Source organism: Vombatus ursinus, unplaced genomic scaffold (assembly GCF_900497805.2).
Source record: "Vombatus ursinus unplaced genomic scaffold, bare-nosed wombat genome assembly UNPS02014773.1, whole genome shotgun sequence".
NCBI lineage: Eukaryota > Metazoa > Chordata > Mammalia > Diprotodontia > Vombatidae > Vombatus > Vombatus ursinus.
Genome location: NW_020954551.1, coordinates 38366393 through 38387608, shown reverse-complemented (window position 1 = coordinate 38387608; position 21216 = coordinate 38366393). Strand labels below are relative to the sequence as shown.

Below are 21216 nucleotides of genomic sequence, written 5' to 3'. Positions count from 1 at the left end.
AGGCATCCCTTCGGGAAGCATTAAAGAACTATAAAAGTAAGAGTGCACATATGTGGAACGTACAGAAAATTAGAAAGAAAGTCAGGTGAAAATGTTTGGCATGGTCAGGGAGGAGGTAAGGCTTGAGAAAAGTTCAAAATGTTCTCCTTTACTGGTCCTCCAAAAGTGTTTTGTGTATGCCTCAGCTTCTTCTCATTGAGTCTTTCAGACCAAGCCCAGAGCTTGATTTCTAGGAATGGCGTCAGGCATGCAAGCACTCCACAAGGTTTGGTGTAGGCCCAATGAGGGGCCCCAAGTAGTAACTGCAGAAGAATCACAGAGGCAGGTTGGTCAACCAGCATTTATTAAGCACCTGATATGTGCCAGCCACAGTTCTATGAATATGAAGGATGCCGGGAATGCAAAGGAAGCAAAAGATAGTCCCTGGGCTCAAGTTGCTTAGACTCTAATGGACTCAGCCAGAATGGTCCCCTTCTAAGGCAGAGACACTGAGAGTTGTTGTCATTTTCCACGGACAGGAGAGAAGCAGAGCAATTATCCTGGGCTTGCTTGGTCAGTAAAGGGTAACAAACTAGGAACTGCCCCCCTCTACCCCAGATAACCCACTTTCTGCTCCATTTCATTCCCAGATGCCTTGGCTCTCATCTCCAAAGTCACAGATCGAGCTAACGACAGCATGGAGCAAGGGGTAAGTACTGGACATCCCTGCCCATCCTCCCGGCAAAATCTCCCTTTCAAAATGAGGTGGTATAATGGTGCCAGAAGCTTGGAGCTGTAGGTCAGGGGGCCAAGGAACTCCTCTCTGAAGGCTGAGAGAGAAGCTTTTGGGCCTTCTGTAAGCATCCATTCCCTTCTGGCAGAGAAACAGAGGTTAAACACAAGATTGCTTCAGATCAATCAGTCAATCAACCAACAGGTTTTTATTGAGCACAGCTATGGGTAAGGCACTGGCCTATATGGCCAGGGTCATAGAGAGGTATAAAATGTGGGCCCTCCCCTCAAGGGACTTTTACTAAATAACTAACATTTACATGGTGCTTTAATGTTGGCAAAATATTTTTACTTATAGTGTCTCATTTGATCCTTACAACAATCCCATGAGGTAAGGGCTATTATTAACCCCTTTTACAGATGAGGAAATTGAGGCTGCGACTGATTAGAGTGACCGACCCAGGGCCACACAGTTTATAGATGTCTGAGGAAGAATTAGAACTTAGTGTGACTCAACTGAGTTAGACCACACTGCATTTCATTCAAAAGAATCAATATTCTAAAAGGTATGAATCTGAGAATAAAATCTGGTTTTCCTAAACCCTGATTGTTTGGCCTAATGTGTCACCTGCAGGAGGGAACTGTGTCCTTGTTGAATGAGAAAAGCAGGGGGAGAAGGGTACTGGTTTCCTGGGTCCCATCATAGCCCTGGGTTGGCTGCCCCCCACGAACGTCATGCTCCTGCTCCCCTGGCCACAAAACCATCGGGAGAGCACATAGTCTCACTGTGTGTCCCAAGGCTGGAGTTTCTCTTCCTGCTGAGTGATTAGCTGTGCCTTTGGCACCGCAGGATTTCTCTGAGCTTAGCCCACACTGTCTTGCCCCAAGCAGCAGCTGGAGGTGCTGGGTCCAGCCAAAGCCATAGCCCAAACTCCACTGGGTGAAGGCACAAAGATCTGGATATTCCCAACTCTCCTCAAAGCGGCAAACTCCCAACAACTGCAAGCATTTGGGGAACAGATGGGATGCCTCTCGTCATTCCCACTGAGCCTGAGGTTGGCACCACCTCTGAGATCCTTTTGGATTTTCCCCATTAAGAATCGAGTCCAAGGAGACCGCCTCCCTCCCATGCTTGAGGGCAAGGATGCCAGGCAGTGCACCCAGGAGAGGCACCAGAGCAGCCTGCAGCTAAACGACTCTCCTGGCACTGACCCTGGCTGATATTTGAAGTTTCTCCAGGAAACAAAAGCCTCCCGTTGTCCTCCAAGCCAGCCGTGCACAGCTGGGAAGTCCCTCTTCCCCTCCCTGGCCCCAGCTCTCAAAGATGAACGGCTTCTCTACCCCAGCCCTCTCTTTGATCTGTCAGTAAATCCGCCTAGTGAGATGGGCCAGGTTTTGCAGATCCTGTTAAACCACTTGTCTCATTGGCTTACCCGGGCAGTTGGTTTTAGAGGCTACATTCTGACATGTCTGAAAGGGCCCCATGGGCAACACCAGGGGTGGCTTCTGAGAGGTTACCTGGCCGGCCGGAAAGGCTGAGTTCTAGGACTTGGGGATCTTCTTCTTCATTCTCTTCCTGGCACCGAAACTGCAGCTCCCTCGAGCCACCTGTCAAACCACAGCCTTGGAACGCCTTAGCCAGCAAGGCCTTTAAGGTCCACTTACTCTAACTGCCCCATTTCATAAAAATAATAACAAATAATAACAGCTAACATTTATATAGTACCCACTATGTGCTGAGCTCTTTAAAAATAATATCTCATTTGATCTTTACAAGAACCCTGGGAGGTAAATATTATTATCATCCCTATTTTACAGGTGAGGAAACTGAGGCAAAGTGACTCGCCTGGGGTCACAGAGCTAGTATCTGAGGTCATATTTGAACTCTGGTCTTCTTGACTCCAGGCCCAGCGCTCTATTCACTGAGCCACCCAGTTGCCTCTTAGATAAGGAAACTGAGTCTTAGAGAAGGGGAAATGACCGGCCCAAGGTCACACAGCAAAGGCAGGATTTTGTCCTCTTGCCCTGAAGTATTATGCATTTTAAACTACACTGCCTCTCTGAAGCTGCCTCTCACTTCCAGATAATTTTTCACTTTTCAAAGGGCTTCTGCAACTGTCTTCTTTTTTCACACCACCCAATGATGTTGTTGATGCTCAGACCTTTACAGCCAGTCTTTTCCCTTTAGGCTTGAGGCAGATGTAGCTAGTCTTCTTCGAACCGCCATTCCCCTCAGTCAATGTACGTATGGGGCTGCTGAGCAGTGGGGCTCTGCAGGGAGATAGTATTGTTCGCTAGAGTGTGACCTCCTGAAGGGCAGGTACCAGCTCATCTTCAGCTTTGCTTCCCCCCACAGTACCTAGCCCAGGACTAGTCCAGCGAGCAGTTAACGTTTCTTGTGTTGTCTCTCCTAATAGAATGGAAATGCCTTGAAGACAGAGAACGTTTCATTCTTGTCTCTGTGTCCTCCGGTGCTGGATACGGTGCTTGGCACATAATAGGCACTTAATAAATGCTTAATAAATGTTGATTAGATAGAGGCAGTTTTGCCTAATGGGTAGAGTGCCAGACTCAGAGCCAGGAAACCCTGGGTTTGAATCCCATCTCATTCAGTTACTTGTAATGTGAAGCTGGGTGAGTCGCAGTCTCTGGGCCTCAGTTTCCTAGACTTGATGATTTCTAAGATCCCTTCCATCTCTAAATCTCTACCCCCATGATGGATTGTTGAATGGAATTGTTTGGAAAGAATGCCAGAGGAGTTCCAAGATTTGGATTCCAGTCTCAACTCTGGCACTAACACACCATGGACAAACAAGTCACTTTTTTACCCAAAAGCTTGATTTTCCTTCTCTATGAAATAGAAATACATTGACAAATGTGATCATAGAATATAGAGCTAGGTGAGATGTTAGAGTTTATTTTGTCCAGCCCTCAATTTTACAGATGAGAAAATTGAGGCCTATAGTGGTAGGAGGCAGAATTTGAACCCAGGTCCTTTGATTCCAGAATATCTTTCCACTACCTCACATTGTCTTCCCAGGGTTCAAATGTCAGTTCTGCCATTTACATCCCTCTTGACCTTCACCTCTCTGGGACCCAGTTTCTTCATCTGTTAAAACCAAGAAGTTACCCTAGGTGATTTCTAAGATTCCTTATAATTCTAAAGACACGATGCTGTGATTCAATAAACTTTATGCCTATGTGGCCTTGGACAAGCCCAAAAGTTACTTTACCACCATTCCAGTTTCCTCATCTGTGAAAGCTGTGCTACTTTCTTTCAATGGTGAGGCTATCAGGGTTAAGTGACTTGCCCAGGGTCACAGAGCTAATGAGTATCTGAGACCAGATTTGAACTCAGGTCCTCCCGACTCCAGGGCCAGTGCTCTAGCCACTGTACCACTTAGTTGCCCCACTACTTTCCTTGAAGGTTTATCATGAGGATTAAAAAGATCATGTCTATTAGAGCAATAAATACCACCTCTTATTATTCCACTGACGGGCCAGGACCAAGGTCACTCAGCACAGCCACAGAGGGTCTGCTTTTGGTGCCCAGGTGGGGTATGAAGGCCCAGTTATAGTTCAGGGATAGGGCAGAGGCAAGAGGCCCATTGATGGTCTGGCCAGTGCTGACATCAGCCTTGAGTTACAACCTAAATTTTCCCAACTGTCCTGGGGCCCCATTTATTAACCTTGAGTTATCATCCAGAGGGGACAGCTGGTTTTTCACCAGTGTATCCAACCTCCTTCTGGCCTCATCCATCACACTATACGAGTTCCTTCAGATGGAAAGACCTACATTGTGCTCCCCACTCCACTTTCCTCTCTTGCACGCTTCCTCTCTCCCTTCCTTCTTCCACTCTGGTCTCTCTTTAACCTGGGGAAGCCCAGTATATTGGAGACGTTAACACTGAATCAGTGTTGGAGGGAAGGATTCTGAACTAGGAGTCAGGAGACAGATTCAAGCCCTAACCCTATCAGGGACTTCATCTTAGGAGTCTCTTCCTAGCTTGAGGCTCAGATTTCTTCTCTGAGGAGGGGGAAGAAAAGGAGGGCATTGAACTGGATAAACTCTGAAGTCTCATTCAGTACAATTCTGCTGATCTCTTTAAGCTTGCTGCATTTACTTGTATGTTTACACGCACTTCACACATCTATCCCTGCTCCTTATTTCTCCCTCCATCGACTCATATTTGTCAGCAGTAGGTGTCGCTCTGAAGACTTGCTCGGGTTCCGCCACTCAATCGGTCAGTCAGCAAACATCCATTAAGTGCCACATACTTGTTTAAGCACTGGAGATAAAAATACAAAGAATGAAATAATCCAGACTCTGAAGGCAAAAACCTCCTAAATAATGTAACAAAGAGGCTTGAAGGAGGGGGTAAACAGCGTTTAACCTGTGGGGCTGCTCAGACCAAACCTTCAACAGTTCCTCCCAAGAGGAAATTTTATGCTCCTGACCACAGTGTCCAGGACACAGGGTTTGCCTGTCTCTGCAGATGAGGCAGGATGGCTTAGCGGGTAGAGCAGTGTACAGTGAAGAGAGCAGTTGGTAGACCTGGGTTGAAATCCACCTCTGCTGTTTCGTGCCAGTGTGATCTTTGACAAATGGATTCATGTCCCTAAGCCTCAGTTTCCTTATCTGTAAAATGAACTAGATGGCCTCTGAGGTCATTGATGGCTTTAGCTCCATGAGCCTAAGAACCAGGTTTGAATCCTGCTTTAGAATACTCACTAGCTGACTGAGCTTGGACAAGGCCTCTCTGAGCCTCATGCCCCTCACCTGTAAAAGAGAAGTAACAACAGCACCCATCTCGGAGGTTTGCTCTGAGTGGCAAACGAGGGTCCAATCTGCTGTGTAAAGCACTTTGCAAACCAGGGTGTCCCAAAAGTCTTGGTGCAGTTGTAAGCATTAATAACTTCAGAACTATACATGCTACAAACTTACAAAAAAAAATTGAAAGGTTAATTATTTAAATTTTACATGTTGGTATGTTCCCTATTAATATTCAGTATAACTTCACTCTTTGTGCTATATACTGCGCTAGTCAATTTTCTAACTTTGCTAAAACTTTGATCAGTGGTTACTCATTGCCCGAAAAGATTGTATTTGGAATCTTAACATTAAGACCATCCAAAGAATGAGGTTTTTATTGTTGTGATATGACCCCACAAGAAAAGGGCTATAAGGGGACCTCTTCCCCCAAGCCACCGATCTGAAAAAGTGTCATCCAGAAGCTGTCCCACACACAATGTGTAATGACACACAGCTATGTCTTGTGAAAAATTAATATTAAAAGTCTATTATTCAAATTCTCATAACCAAATAAGTGCAAAGGAAATTAAATACTTAAACTTTCAAATGACAGGTTTTTTGGTAGGTTCGTAACATTTATACTCCTACTTATTAAAGCTTATAACTGCACTAAAACTTTTGGGACACACTATATAAAGCCCAGCTATTTTTATGTGTTATGTGTGAGAGAGGGAGAGAGACAGATGGACAGAGACAGAGAGAGTTGGGAAAGAGAAATAGAGACAGAGACAGGGAAGGAAGAAAGAGAGAGACAGAGACAAGAAACACAGAGAGAGGTTTTGTGTGTGTGTGTGTGTGTGTATAAATGTGTGTGACTGTGTGTGTGTGTGTGTGTGTGTGTGTGTGTGTGTGTGTGTGTATGTGTAAAGATGCCGCCAGGGGCAGCTAGGTGGTACAGAGGATAGAAGTCAGGAGGACCTGAGTTCAAATTCAGCCTGGGACCAAACACTTGACACTTACTAGCTGTGTGACCCTAGGCAAGTCACCAATTGCCTAAAAAAAAAAAAAAAAAAAAAAAAGATTCCACCATAAGGTGCAGGGCACTCCCCTGTCTCCAAACTATGCATCCTGTCTACCTCCTCTGATGTTTCCCTATCCATTCACCTGCCGGGAAATATTCCCCATTAATTACTCTCTTCAGTTAGGCTAACTAGGCACAATGGTGTGGTAGAAAAATCACTGAACTTGAAGTCAGGAAACCTGAGTTCAGGATCCAGTTATGCCACAAATACTAGCCACCTCTGAGCCTCATTTTCTTATCTGTAAAAGGCTATTGTGAGGATCAAACGAGAGAAAGGCCGTGAAGGGGCTTTGGAAAATATAGATTGCATTGCAAACATGGGGAGTCCATCGAATTCGTCTGAGAGGTTATCATCTGTCTTCAGCAGCAATGACATGACCATCTTGGTGCTTCCTGAAGAAGGACACCGATCCAGCATTACTCTGTGCTCATGTCGCTGGGGCGGGGGCATCTGTGCCTATTAAACAAGCTCTTAAGTAGCTTCTTGAGTTATGGAATCCCTCTTCCCTTTACGTCAGCTTCCCAAGCAGGGGAGATTGGGAAGGCAGGGGATGGGAGGAGTGGGGCTGAGGGGAACAGAATGGAAGAAGGAAGGAAAGAAATAGAATCCACATGTGGAATGCTTAGTTGGCCAAGGGCGAGGAGAAGGAGGAGGCCCATGAGCTCACAGTTCTTGGGCTCTCCCTCCAGTCTCCTGTTTTCCGTAAGAAATTGACTTGGCAGGGAGCTTGTGGGGACCCATGCTCTGTGTCACCTGGCACCATGTTTCATCACTGGGGCCAGCGGACCTGCCAATATTGGTGTGATTTTCTTTCTGTTTTACATTATAATTCCTCACCCAACAATAATTCCATGGGCTTCTAAGAGGCTTTCTTCCTTCTTTCCACCATCCAAATCTTGTCATACCTGTCTGACTGCTCGCTGTCTCCAGATTCCCTCCTTCCTCCCTCAGGACTTCTCAAACATGGTCACCCACCCTCTCTCCTCTCCTTTCCTTCCACAGAGGCTAACGCTTTCACTTGTTCCCTTGGTCTCAATCCCTCCTGCTTCTTGTAGGCAATTTTTTGGATACTATGAACTCCCAGACAAGCAAACTCCCTCTACCAAGGCAAGTTGGCAACTTCTTTGCTATTTCTAGTCTTGGAGTTGCCTCAACATAAAAATAAATTCAAGGTCATTTGAAGAAAGGGTGAGCACCAACAACTGAACGCATCAATTACCAGGTTCTATCAATTTCCCCTCTATTTCATCTCTCATATGGATCCACTTTTCTTTCTTCTCATTGCCACTACCCTTATTACCACTTTCCTGGACTTAACAATAAGCAGGCATTACTGCATCCGCTCTCTCTCTCCATTCCAAAACACACACCCTTAAGGCCGCTTCTACACTGATCTGGTTATTGTCATTCCTCTGCTCCAGTCTTCAGTGGCTCCTTACTGCCTTACCTAATAAAGTTCATGCTTCTTTCTCTGATATCCAAAGTCCTCATTAACTTTTCCAGCTATGTCTCCATATACCCTATACTCCATCTGAATTAGACTGTCCCCCAAATAAGCCCTATACTTTTCCATCTCTAGCTCTTTGTTCCAGACGTTTCTTATACACGGAATTTCCTTTCTCTCACATAGGGATAATATATAACATATAAGATAATATATTTAGAGCTGAAAGAGATCTTAGAGGTCAAGTTGGCCAACATTCACACTGCAGCGACAACACTGAGGCCCAGGGAGATTAAGTGATTGGCTAGAGTCACACAATACCTGGGATTTGTGAACCCAGATTCTCTCACTCCCAAACACAGTGTTCTTTCCACAAAACTTTGATTTCATTCATTAAAGCCCAAATCTGATGCTACATCCTTCAGGAAGCCTTCCTTGATCTCTCCTGTCATTAATGATATCCTCCCTTATACTTCAAATAGTATTATTGTTTATACCTCTTTAATGTCCTAACCACATAATATTGGGTTACCTGTATTTGTACCTTCTTCTTCTACTAGACCATAAGTTTCATGAGGGCAGAACCATGTTTAATCTAAATTTTGTATCTATCCCAGTGACTAACACAGTACTTTACCTGCAGTGAGATTTAGATTAACGTGATTTAGAACTGGAAGATTTTGAGATAATTTAGTACAACTATTTCATCGTACAGGTGAGAAAACCAAGGGCCAGATAGGCCAAGTGACCTGCCTGAGGTCAAACAGGAAGCAAATAAGCAACTCCTAATTCTCAACATTAATAAATATTTGATGAATAAAGGAATATATGGGTCTCTCTTTGCCTCTCTCTTTCTCATTCTTTCCTTTTCTGTCTGGCTCTCTTACTCTCTGGGTCTCTGTGTGTCTTTTTGTCTGTCTCTGTCTCTTTCTCTCTGTCTCTGTGTGCCTCTCTGTATCTATCTATCTCTATAGATATATACATATCTATAGAGATAGATAGCTATATCTTGATTTCCATACATTTCTCTATGTTTCTACATCTACTCCTTCCTATTCTCTTTCTGTTTCTGTCTTCATCTCTGTACCCCAGTCTTTGCCTCTCTTTGTCACTGTCTTTCTCTTTTTCTGTGTGTCTCCATCTCTAAATGGATATTCCCATGGCCTTTGGCCAGGAGGTTGGGTTTGAGATTTTTGGAAGATTGCGCCAGGTAGCCTAGAAGGTGCCAAGCTCTCCATCCTGTGCCAACCCATCTGTCAAGCTCGTGCTACCACTGATGCCCCATATCTGAGTAGCCTCTCCATCCCACACAGTCTGTTTGGTTGGTTGGCAGTTCAACAGTCCAAGAAGGTTGGCAGACTAGCAGACCAGGGCCTGACTTGACCCCACCTGGAGGGTGGGGCCAACTCACCCTTTCCTCCTCTGCTCTTACTGTTATTTCTTCATGAAAAGCTCTCCGTGCTCCACCTCCCTCTCTGCCTGTGAAAATCCTACCAATCCTACCATTCTAATTCTAATTCAAATAGCATCTCCTCAGAGAAACATCAGATTTCTTCCAGCTAAAAGTAATCTCTCTCCTTCTGTGGACTCCTCTTCCCCCAGAACTGTGCTTACAGTTCCCTCAGGTCATTAGTTATCTCCTTAATTGTATTATGCTTAATTATGTACAAGTCTTATCCTCCCCTAGACTATGATCTCCAGGAGGGCAGGGACCTTGTCTTAACCATCTCTTTCTCCCCAGTTGTGCCCAGAACACTTGTGGGTTCTCAGTAAGTGCTGGTTGGATACATATATGAGTAAAAAAAAAAAAAATGAACAAATGAAAAAACTCAGGCTTCCCCCTCTCCTTCCCCTAATCTCTCTGACCCATTTTAATCCTCTACTTCTGTCTCGCCCTCAGGAAAACCTGCAGAAGTTGGTCCACATTGAGCACAGCGTCAGAGGCCAGAACAACCTCCTCCAGCCTGGAAGGGTAAGCACAGTGGGTGAGGCCCCTGATAAGGCCATTGTTTGGGGGCCAGTTGTATTTTGGATCAGTGCAGGGTGAGATCTCAGCCCAGCCTGGCTACAGGTGGTGTTTACTGGTCCAGGCTGGGCTGGGCTCTGGGCCTGGGGAGGAGGGAGAGGCCAGGACCTCTTGTTCTACCTGGCCCAGGGCCAGAAGCTGAGGGCAAAGGGCCTGGGCTGGTGGCTTGCCTTATTCCCCAGGGTCAGGGCTGGTACCCATGGTCATGCGTCATGTTTCCATAGGAAGAAGTACCCATGCCCTGTGGGCAGTTCTCCACTTTTAAAGGAGTAGATATGTATTTTTGCCTCAGAGCTGACAAGAGGCACCCCTCCTCTTGAGGAAGAGAAAATCAGTGGGCTTTAGCAGGGAAAGAAGGGGAATATTTCCCCACTTCCCACCCCCCATGGAAGGTCCCTGGCCAAAAGAAAAAGAGGCCTCCTGAGAGCTGCACATAAGTTTAAAAAAAAAAAACCTTTGGATCTATTTTTAAGAGAAAGAAATCCACCTGGTTTTAATATTATGAATAGTGAACATAAAACTCTATTGACAAACAACCATAAACAATATCATTTCCATATTATTGCCAATTAAGGAAAAGAAGCTGAGAGAAAAAATAGAAGATGATGCCGGCAGGGTTATATTTGGAACTAACATTTATTCTTTTTCTGAGCTTTTTTCCCAAATCAAATCCAGCACTTTGGCTTAGTTAGGACCCAGTACGGGTGAACAGAAGGAGCCCTAGATCTGAAGTGAGAGGACCTGGCTTTGTGAACCTGCTTCTCTACTGCTCAACCACCTGTGGGACCTTGGACAGCTCATGACAGGCTCCTGGAGCCTCAGCCTCCTCATCCTTAAAAGGAGGGGGTTATAATACACTGCTTCTGAGGTTCCTTCCAGTTCTTTATCTATGAACTTATGATCCAGTGCACTCATCACTGCCCTTTAAGAGGAAGGAAGGAAGGAAAGAAGGAAGGAAGGAAGGAAGGAAGGAAGGAAGGAAGGAAGGAAGGAAGGAAGGAAGGAAGGGAGACAGGAAGGAAGGAGGGAAGGAAGGAATTTATTCCTTCCTATTTATTTTCTAAGCATTTATTAAGTGCCTACTATATGTGCCAGGGACTGTACTAAGTCCTTTACAAATTTCATCTCCTTACAACACTCCTGGGAGATACAGACTATCACTATCCCAATTTTACAGCTGAGGAAACTGAGACAGACAGTGACTTGCCCAGGGTCACGTAGCTGGTATCTGGGGTGGATTTGAACCCAGATCTTCAGGCTCAGCACTCTATCCACTGCACCACTTAGTTGCCTTTACTTACTGTATCAAACATTCTGAGGCTCTGTTCAGAGGAGAAGAGGAATTTATTATCTGGGCAGTGGCTCATAACCAGAACCATCTCACTTTATGTCAAGTGATACTTGCCAAGAACAGGAAAACAAATAAACTCGTGCCAAGTGCCAGATTCAGCCTGTAAGAAAGAGAGCCTTCACCTCTGCCGATCCTTCCTGAGTGCCTGCTGGGTACCCAGCCTCTTTCTAGATATTATGCATCAACAAGCATTTATTAAGCACCAACTGTGTGCCAGGTACTAGGTGAGGTGCTGAAGATGAAAAGGCAAAAATTAAATAGTCCCTGAACTCAAAAAGCTTACGTGATATGAGAGGAGTCTACAGGGTCTCTGCCCTCCAGGAGTTCATAGTCTTCTGGGAGAAAAATTCTGGTCTTACACTGGGTGACCCAGAGCAAATGGCTTCTCATCTCTGAGCCTCAATTTTTCCATTTGTAAAATGGTGGTAAAATTATAAGCATGCTACTTACCTCTTAGTGTTCTTATGTGGAAAAGTGCTTTGTAAGTTTTAAAGCACTATATTATATGAGTTATTTTATTGTTAATGATATAATAATAATGATAGTATTAGTATTACTACTAATAATAATGCAATCTGGCCATAAGAGACTTAAGTGCCACGTAAATAGCATATGTATTAAGTGCCATGAGATCACTGAGGGTTGGGTGGTCAGTGAAGGCTCCATGGAGAAGGTAGGACTTAGAATCATAGATTTAGAGCCTAAAGAAACCTTAGAGGTCATCTAGTCCAACCCCCTTCTTTTACAGAGGAGGAAACTGAGGCCCACTGAGGTTCAGAAGCTTGCCTAAGGTAGTACAGGTAGTAGGCCTCAGAGCTACTCCTTGCAGCCAGGCCATGAAGGTTGGCCCCAGCATATGAACACAAGAATGGTCCTTTGAGGGTGAGGCACGTGCAGCAATCTTTTAGACCCTTCCCAGGACCACTAACACCATCCCTGCCCCATTCCTGTGTGCAATGGGACATGGCTAATTTAGGATAAAGGTTTGCTCCCCTCCTCTTGCTTGACAAGCCTTCTGGCACATGACTGGGACAGAATGGGGACTGAGCGATTGACTTCAAGGAGCCAGGTACTAACACCAGATTACTCCTTGCAGGAATTCCTGAAAGAAGGGACTTTGATGAAAGTGACAGAAAAGTCCAGACACCCTCGGCATCTGTTTTTGGTAAGAATCTGGAATGGCTGGGGCCAGTCAGCCCACCAACTAGCATTTGTTAATGTGCTGGGCACATGCTAAGTGCTATGTACGGTCTGTGACTAGATTTCCAAGGTTCCTCTTGGCTTTAATATTCTATGTACTAAGGTTCCTCCAAGCTCCTAATGTTCAATGCCTTCTTTTGTCCTTTCTCCAAGCATCTATCCTGTGTCCTATTCTTGTAGGAACTTGCTTTTAGAAGCTATTCTGAGCCCCACTAAAGTGTTTTTTTGAGGAGAGAGTAAAGGTTGCGCCTTCTTCCTAGGATTATCCACATTTTCATAGGAATCATAGATTGTCAGAACTACAGAAAACAATACCCACCCACCCCCCCCACCAAGTTGTACTATGGTGTGGTAGCACGGTGGTTTGGTGTTTGAGTAAGCAAAATTACCACTCCCTCTTACTTGGCCCTACCTAGGTATGGGTGGAACTCCTGTCTTGGGTATGACTATCTCTCCAGCCACTCTCTGAATGCCACACCTCTGGGAGGGGTTTTCCTCTCAAACCAAGATTGGGAAAAAGGAAAGAAAAACACCAAAGGCTCACCTAAAATACCAGCCCAACTAGTCACAGTCCTCCCTCTTCTCCCCAATAGCCCCTGACTTATTCATTGCCTAGAAAAATCTAGTTTTTTTATCTCCATACTGGAAATATTTAAAAATGGATCAATAACTCTTTTTATCTCTGAGCCCCCAGTCAGTGGTTTGCTTGCCCAAAACCAAAAAAAAAAACAAAAACAAAAACAAAAACAAAAAACAAAAAACAACTCACAGTTTAAAATACATCTTTCTCTTTTCCCTGGTGCTCTTCTATTGCATATGAGCAGTAGAACGATGTAATGGTTAAGGGATAAAGGCAATAGAAAAATAAACAAACTTTTAATAAGCTTAGGTAAGCCTCCATCCTAGGAAAAGATCAAGAAGAGAAATGAAGAATTACAACCCTGTAATCTGCATTGGGTGGAGGTGGGGAGAGAAGATAGAAAAAGGTTCAAGGATGGGGATCTGAAGCAGGCTGACCCCTGGAAGAATTAACTCTGGGGCAGAAGGACAGGTACCCATTCAAAGGCACCAGTCAGAGCGCTGCAGTGGCAGCTACCTCTCTCCTCTCTGTTAAAGGCATGACCTGAATCAATCACAGCCCCTTGTCCAGTCACGACCGTGTTGTTTGTCTGAGAAGTCACAGGCTAATCCAATCTGGGCATCCTCTGAAAAACCTCCCCCCACACCCGCCAAAGAGAAAGGAGAAAAGCTGAGAGAGAAGGATGGTCTGATGGGTTAGAACCAGAGGGACCTGAGGTGTCATCCAGCTCTACTTCCTCCCTTTACAGATGAGGAAACTGAGGCCCAGAAAGAAGTGATTTGTCCAAAGTCACACAAGTCCTCTGATTCCAAACCCAGTTTTCTTTTCATTGAATCCCTCTGGGATGGTAGAAATCACACAGGATAGAGAGCCAAAGGATTTGCATTAAATCCTAGGTCCTGCCACATTTGCTCTGTGACCTGGAGAAGTCACTTTAACCATTTGGGGCCTTCATTTTCTTATCTATAAAATGAAGGTTGAGCCGAAAGACTTCCAAGACCCCCTGAAGGTCTACCTTTCCAAGGACAATTGTCAGCTGGCCCTCCCAGAGGGAGAATGGGGGGCAATCTACATGGTATTATAGGAGGAAGTGCCAGGAAAGCCTGAGCCTCACCCACAAAATGAAACAAAACTGGCTCTCCTCATCTCTCCACATCTCCTTGGCTGAGCTTTCTTTTCCTTTAAAAGGTTGTCCTTGGATTTTATTTTAACCTGATGTCCTCAGTACAAGGAGGGATTTGCCTTGGGATCTCCAGTGTCCCCAGAATAGCCTTTAGAAAGAGGAGGATCTTTGTCCGATGTGGGATGTCCTTCCCCACCTTCTTAAACAGAGGACACAAACCAGCATATCCTCTCTCCTCACTTGCCATCAAGGTGCCTGCTTTTGTAGGTCTGCCTTTCTTTTCTGCTTCTCATCTGCTCTGAGCTGAACCAAATATCCAAATTGTTGGATTCTCACAATAAAGTAAGATTCAATAGGGACTGATGGGATTCTCCTGAGAACCTAAAGGCATTCTAGATAGGAAGCCAGACTTGGAGTCATGGGATCATAGATTTTTTTGGAAGGAAACTTAGAGGCCATCCAGTCCAACACCCTTCATATGACAGATAAGGAAACTGAGGTAAGAGAGATTAAGGCACTTGGCTAGGGTCAAACAGATAATAAGCATCTGAAATAGGATTCAAAACCAAATCTTCCTTGAACCCAAGTCTAGCCCTCTATATAGACTATACCACCACCAGTGTTACTATGGGCATGTCATTTAACCCCTCAGAGCCTCAGTTTCCTCATCTGTGAAATGGGAATAATAATATCTGTGGTACATACCTCGCAGGGTTGTTAATGAGCTCAAATGAGTTATTGTATGCAAAGTAATATGCAAACTTTAAAGCACTATCATGACATTTATTATTGTTATTATTTCTAATTTGCAAGAATTTTACTGCCTATATTTTTGGTCCCTCTTCTTGGTTCCCAGTTGAGTTCCAGATAACTGAGGCTGCCAGATAACTAAGGGGGAGAGGGATGAGGTAGTACTACAGATCTCAGTTAACAAAGGAAGAATCTAGGACAGCTAGGTGGCTGCCCTAGTGGATAGATCACTGGCCCTGGAATCGGGAGGACCAGAGTTCAAATCCAGCCTCAGAAATTTACTAGCTGCGTGACCCTAAGCAAGTCACTTAACCCTGATTGCTTCCTCCCCCAAAAAAATATTTTAAAAAATAGAAAGAATCTGAGTGGTTTTTGACCCACTTTAACCTAGTTTGGGGTTATAAAAGAGGATTCAGTGTGTGTGTGTGTCTGAGTTGTCACAAGGGTGTGTGAGTGACCTTTGTCAAACCTTAGAGTCATCAGGTTTCCCTTGGCCAGTGATATTGTTGAATTTGGGGCTTCCTGCCAGGATGTTTCTGGTGTTTGGCTGGCCCACTTTCCCCTGAGGTCTTGGCTCCAGTAAAGGCTTTTGCACAGACTGGGCTAACTTAGCCGCACCCCCTCCCACTCACCATCCCTCTATCCCTCCACACCCATGGGAGGCCCCCCAGGAGGCACTCTCTCTGATCTCAGCCTTCCAAGAATTCCTCTGCAGAACCTGCTGTCATACAGTGAGAAGTAAAGGGGACAGGTAGCCTTTGGTGGGCAGCTGGGGGGTCCCCTTCTATCAAGCCTTTCCTAGGCTTGGGGGAAGCAGAAATGAGACAGCCCTGCAGCTCAGGCTTTAGTGTGGGTGTGTGCTGCAGACAGAGGAACCTCACTGTAAAACTGAGAATATTAAATTCTAGGGAGAAGGGCTTGGAAGAGATCTGAACCAAAGAGAGAGGCGGGGCTTACTCGTAAAGGCTGTCTAAGAGTTCACATCAAATTTAGTCTTTCCCCACAAGTTCTACTGCAAGTATTTCTGAGTGCCCACAGCGTTCCCCGAAATCCAAATTAGACACAGTCCTTACCCTCAAGGAGGTTTCAGTCCAGGTGGGAAAATATGACTCATAGCCAAGACAGTCAGTCAATAAACCTAAGTGCTTACTATGTGCCATGCACTGAGCTTGATGGTGGAGATACCGAAACAAAATGAAACAATGCTTGCCCTCAAGGAACTTACATTCTAGTGGAGAAAGAATATGTATTTATAATTAGACACAATATAATAAATATAAAAATTTTACTTTGGCTTTTGGTGGGAAGTAGCTAGGGGAGTTTGGGGAAAGACCTCATAGAAGAGGTACCATTTGAGCTGAGCTATGAAGGAGGCTAGGAATTCTAAGAGGCAGAGATGAGGAGTAAATGTATTCCATTCATGGGAGAGATGGGAGATGTAATGTCCATTTGTGAGGAACAGTTATTGCTCTGTTTGTCGGGACCGTGTGTAATAAACCAGTCATAGCACTCTGGAGCTGGGTCATGAAAGAAAATTAAATGAGATGACGTGGTACAGGACGGTTGAAGGTGACAGAAAGGGGTGTAAGAAACTAGAGGAAAGGGAGATCACTGAGATTTGGGGTGGTCAGAGAATGCTGAGGCTCTACTTTAACCGAGACTTAAAGGTTATGGCTAGGCAGAGAAGGGAAGGGGAGGTTATTCCAAGCAGGAGAACTAGTGGGCACAAAGATACAGGGGAATATGATAGTAAGGCAACCAGGCTGGTTTAAGCCTATGGCATGAGTTGAGAAAAAGAGGGAGAAGAGATTGGAAAAACAGTGTGAGATCAGATTATGAAGGGCCTGGAATACCAGGAAAAAGAATTTGGATTTAATATAATAGACAGGGGGAGCCATCCTGGTTCCTGTGAGAAAATGACAATAGCTTCTTAAAAGAAGGAAGGAAACAAGCATTTATAAAGTGCCTACTATGTGCCAGGCACTATGCTATATGACTTATAAATATCATCTCCTTTGATTCTCACAATAACCATAAGAAGTAAGGGTTATCATTATCCTCATTTTACAGTTAAGGAAGCTGAGGCAGAGGATTTGCCCCAAGTTCACACAACTAGTGTCCAAGGTTTGATTTGAACTTGGGTCTTTTCTGACACCAGCCGCAGCGTTTTATCTCCCGTATCACTAGCTGCTCCCTCTTTGACTCCAAATCTAATGCTTCCTTTCTTAAAAAGCATGGGACAAAATAAATGTACATTGAATTTAAGTGACTGGATCTGGAAGTTGAGATCCAAGTTTGAGTTTCTGAGCGGTCACTAACTAGCTTCACAACTTTTAGCAAATCATTTCATAATAGGTCATGGTATTTAGACGTGGGTAGGGCCTTAGAGATCACCTATTCCAACCCCTTCGTTCTGACAAAGAAAGAGATGGACCCAGAGCCAGGAGATGATGTGCCTGAGGTCATGCAATGAAGAGCAGTACCAGGATTGGAAGGCAGGTCCTTCTCTCTCCTAATCCAGTGCTCCTTCCACTGTGCCATGTTGGCCTTCTCTGGGCCTCGGTTCCCTCACCCCTCTAAAGTGATCAGATTGGACTAGCTAATCTCTAAGGTCTCTGCCAACTGTCATTTTCCCCCTCTCCTGTTTAATGCCCCAGTTGGAGAAATTATAAATGCAAAACTCACAGGTAGTCAGGAAGAGCCCAGGACCCTGCAAAGGTCCCAGGTGAATGGTGGCCCAGGGTACATATTGAAGAAAAGGACCTCAGACCCTTCATCAGAAACATGCCCGTGGATACAGGGCCAGCCGGGGCTCACCCACTGGTGTCTTGTTATTGTGGGAAACCACCAAATATTCCTCTTCTTTCCCTGATCACCAAGTCACAGGATAGGCCCTCAGCTGCTGGAGATTAGAGGTTCATTTTCCCCTTTGTGTGTGGTTCAGAGAAAGGAGGAAAGTAAAAAGCACCTCTCAATTGGCAATTAGCAAACAAAGCCACACTGAACATTTAATAAAATCCTGGGATGCTAATCACAGTTGCCATGGCAGCGCTGTGCGCTGGGGGCAGGTTAAAAAAAATGGGAGGGAGAGAGATGAAAATATGCCCATTCTTGATAAATTAAAAAATCAGCTTTGGAGGCTGCAATCTCAGCAGGGCATTCTGGGAAGCAGCTGATGGCAGCCAGGATCTATGCCTTTCCTTTCTCCCTTGATGGCTTAGAATAAGTCCTGAGTGCTGTCCATCACCCCAGGGCAGCTGATTTTCCCATTGCATTTGGAACTCTGAAGAACTGAACATGAGTAAATACCCCACACTCATAGTCGTGGGATCGTAGAGATGCAAGGAGCCTTAGAGATCACCTAGTGCAAACCCCTTGTATTACAGAAAAGGAAACTGAGGCTGAATGAAGGGAAATAACTTGTCATGGAAAGTTAATGACACATACAGGTCTGGAATTTAGGTCTCTTACTTATTAGCCTGGCCATGGTTTAACAGGAAAGAGCACTAAGGTTTGGAGTCAGAGAACCTATGCTCAAATATTGACTCTATCCCTTAATACCTATGTGACTCCTGGACAAACTCCTTTGACTCTTTGAGTCTCTGTTTTGTCCCCTGTGAAATGAAGAGATTGGAAATAGACGATCTTAGAACGCTTTCCCCAAGATCCTGAATCACTTCACTATAAAATGATGGCGTTTATCCAGATTAGATGAGGTTTAAGGTCCCTTCAAGCTCTGTGTCCTACGGTCAATGCATGAGGTCAGTGGGAAGAAAGGGAGATTTAGAGTCAGAGGACCCGGGTTCGAATCCCAGCTCTATCTCTTACTATTGTATGACCTTGGTCAAGTTACTTAACTCTCTGGGCCTCAGTTGCCTTATCTGTAAAAGGACGAGGATAGGCCTAGATGACTCTTAGGTTCTTGAAGCTTCAAATATATGCAGTTATCTCTTCCATATTTCCTCTGATGTAGAAAATCCACATAAATTTTTTTGTCCTCCTTTCATGCTAGAGAAGAAGTCTGAATTATTATGGTATTAAAAGATAAAGTATGTTGGTATTATACAATACTACATATATATTTTATGCATTCTGAATTTCTAAACTTTTATTCTGTCATCTATTGGCCTTCGCATGTCGTCTGCAGCTTAGGCAAAACTCCCCAAAATTTCCCATTTAATTTCTTATGCAAACCTGCAATATATCAAAACTGCAATGCGGAAAGTTGTGATGTGGAAAGGATAACTGTACTCCCCTTAGCCTGTGAGCCCATGTTTCTTCCACCATACTACTGCTTCCAGGACCAGTTTCCACTGGCACCTCTGGGGCACTGATTGAACTGGTAATCAAATTCCTTCACTTTCTGATGGAAGCAATGAACTATCTTTAGAAGGAAAGGTTCTGAGGTGACAATGTCTCATTAAACTTGCCCAAATCCCAACAAACCCAGCTCCCCTAAAGATCCTTGGTATCTATTCTCTATCCTCTTGGTACCTCCCTCTCAGCAGAAGCATAGAAGAATAAATAAAGGACTGGACTTGGAGTCAGGAAGATCTGGGTTCAAATCCTTTCTAAGACTAAGACTAGTTGTGTAAATTTGGTCAGTCATGTCACTTCTCTGTATCTGAGGGCATTGGATCAGATGGACTTCATGGAGCTCTGGATCTCTGCTCCTGTGGTCTATGAGGATGGGCTGTGGGCTGCTATCTTTCTGGACTCACTATAGAGACTCCTAGGGAAACAACAAGACTCATTTCTCCCACACCTCCAGCTCCTAAAGCTTAGAATCTCCTTTCCCTTAGCAAACTGCAAATCTATGGCAGGAAAACTATTGATCTCCTTTTTTCTTTTTTTCTAGATGAATGATGTCCTTCTTTATACATTCCCCCAGAAGGATGGTAAATACCGACTGAAGAATACACTGGCTGTGTCCAGCATGAGGGTAAATTCAATTCAATTCAAGAGTATTCATTAAGAACCCGTTGTGTGCCTGGCCAGGCACTGGGAAGAGACTACAGGAGTAGTGATGGCACACTAGTTGTGTGACTCTGGGCAAGTCACTACTCTGTCTCAGTTTCTTCATCTGTAAGATGGGGATGATAAAAGCACTTACCTCCCAGGGTTGTTGTGAAAATCAAATGAGATATTTGTAAAGTGCTTTGCAAACCTTAAAGTGCTATATAAATGCTAGCTATCATCATCATCATTAATAAGCGCAGAAAATGAAGAGATTAGTGTGGGCTAGGGTCATCAAGGAAGGCTTCCTGAATGACATGATCCTGATTTGGGTCTTGAAAAAGGGGGAATATTTGCATACACGGAAGAGAGAGTAGTAGGCATTCTGGGTGCAGGTATTGGTGTGAACAAACTCATGGAAGTAAAAATGAGTAGGGAGTGATGGAGAAAAGTGGAGGGAGACAGGTCTGGCTGGAACAGTATGAAATCGATCTGGAAAGGTAGATTGTGGAGAGCCTTAAATGCCATACTGAGAACCGGACTTTATCTTGCATGCATTTGAAGTTCTTGAGCAGGGAAATGATACAATGAAAACAGTGTTCTAGGGAGAGTAATCCAGAAGGGGCATGAAAGGATTGAAGGGGGACAGTCTGCTGGCAGGGAGATCTATTAGAAGACTTTTGTCTTCTCAGTATGAGGCGATGAAGACCTGGTGATGATGTTGTGATAAGAACTTGGGAACTAAAAAACATTGAAGGAAAGATAACCCAGTCTTGGTAGCAGATAGAATGACTGGAGTGAGGAAAGAGGGTAGTGTTGGTTTGATTCAATTCAGCTAACAACTATTAAGTGTCCAAGGCATTTCGCTAAGAGGCTGAGATGCCAAAAAAGGGAAGGAATAAAGGACAGAGAGAAAGAGAGAGAGAGAGAGGAAGTGAAGAAAGAGGGAGGGAGGGGGGAGAGAGGGAGGGAAAGAGAAAGAAAGGAAGGAAGGGAGGAAGAAATAAAGAAAGGAAGAAAGAAAGGAAGAAAGAAAGAAAGAAAGAAAGAAAGAAAGAAAGAAAGAAAGAAAGAAAGAAATGAAGAAAGAAAGAAAGAAAGAAATGAAGAAAGAAAGGAAGGAAGGAAGAAAGAAAGAAAGAAAGAAAGGAAGGAAGGAAGGAAGGAAGGAAGGAAGGAAGAAAGAAAGAAAGAAGAAAGAAAGAAAGAAAGAAAGAAAGAAAGAAAGAAAGAAAGAAAG

General features: G+C 44.4%; 1 protein-coding gene across 2 annotated transcripts in view; it reads left to right on the top strand.

Moving 5' to 3' along the window:
* The window catches only part of FGD5 (FYVE, RhoGEF and PH domain containing 5), a 186629-nt gene that overhangs the window by 150883 nt on the left and 14530 nt on the right, over window positions 1-21216 (top strand). For both annotated transcript variants that reach the window (XM_027863997.1, XM_027863996.1), the window contains exons 10-13: window positions 630-688; window positions 9891-9962; window positions 12464-12532; window positions 19879-19962. In XM_027863997.1, coding sequence (XP_027719798.1) covers window positions 630-688; window positions 9891-9962; window positions 12464-12532; window positions 19879-19962 — 284 coding nt within the window. The remainder of the gene's footprint in view (window positions 1-629; window positions 689-9890; window positions 9963-12463; window positions 12533-19878; window positions 19963-21216) is intronic.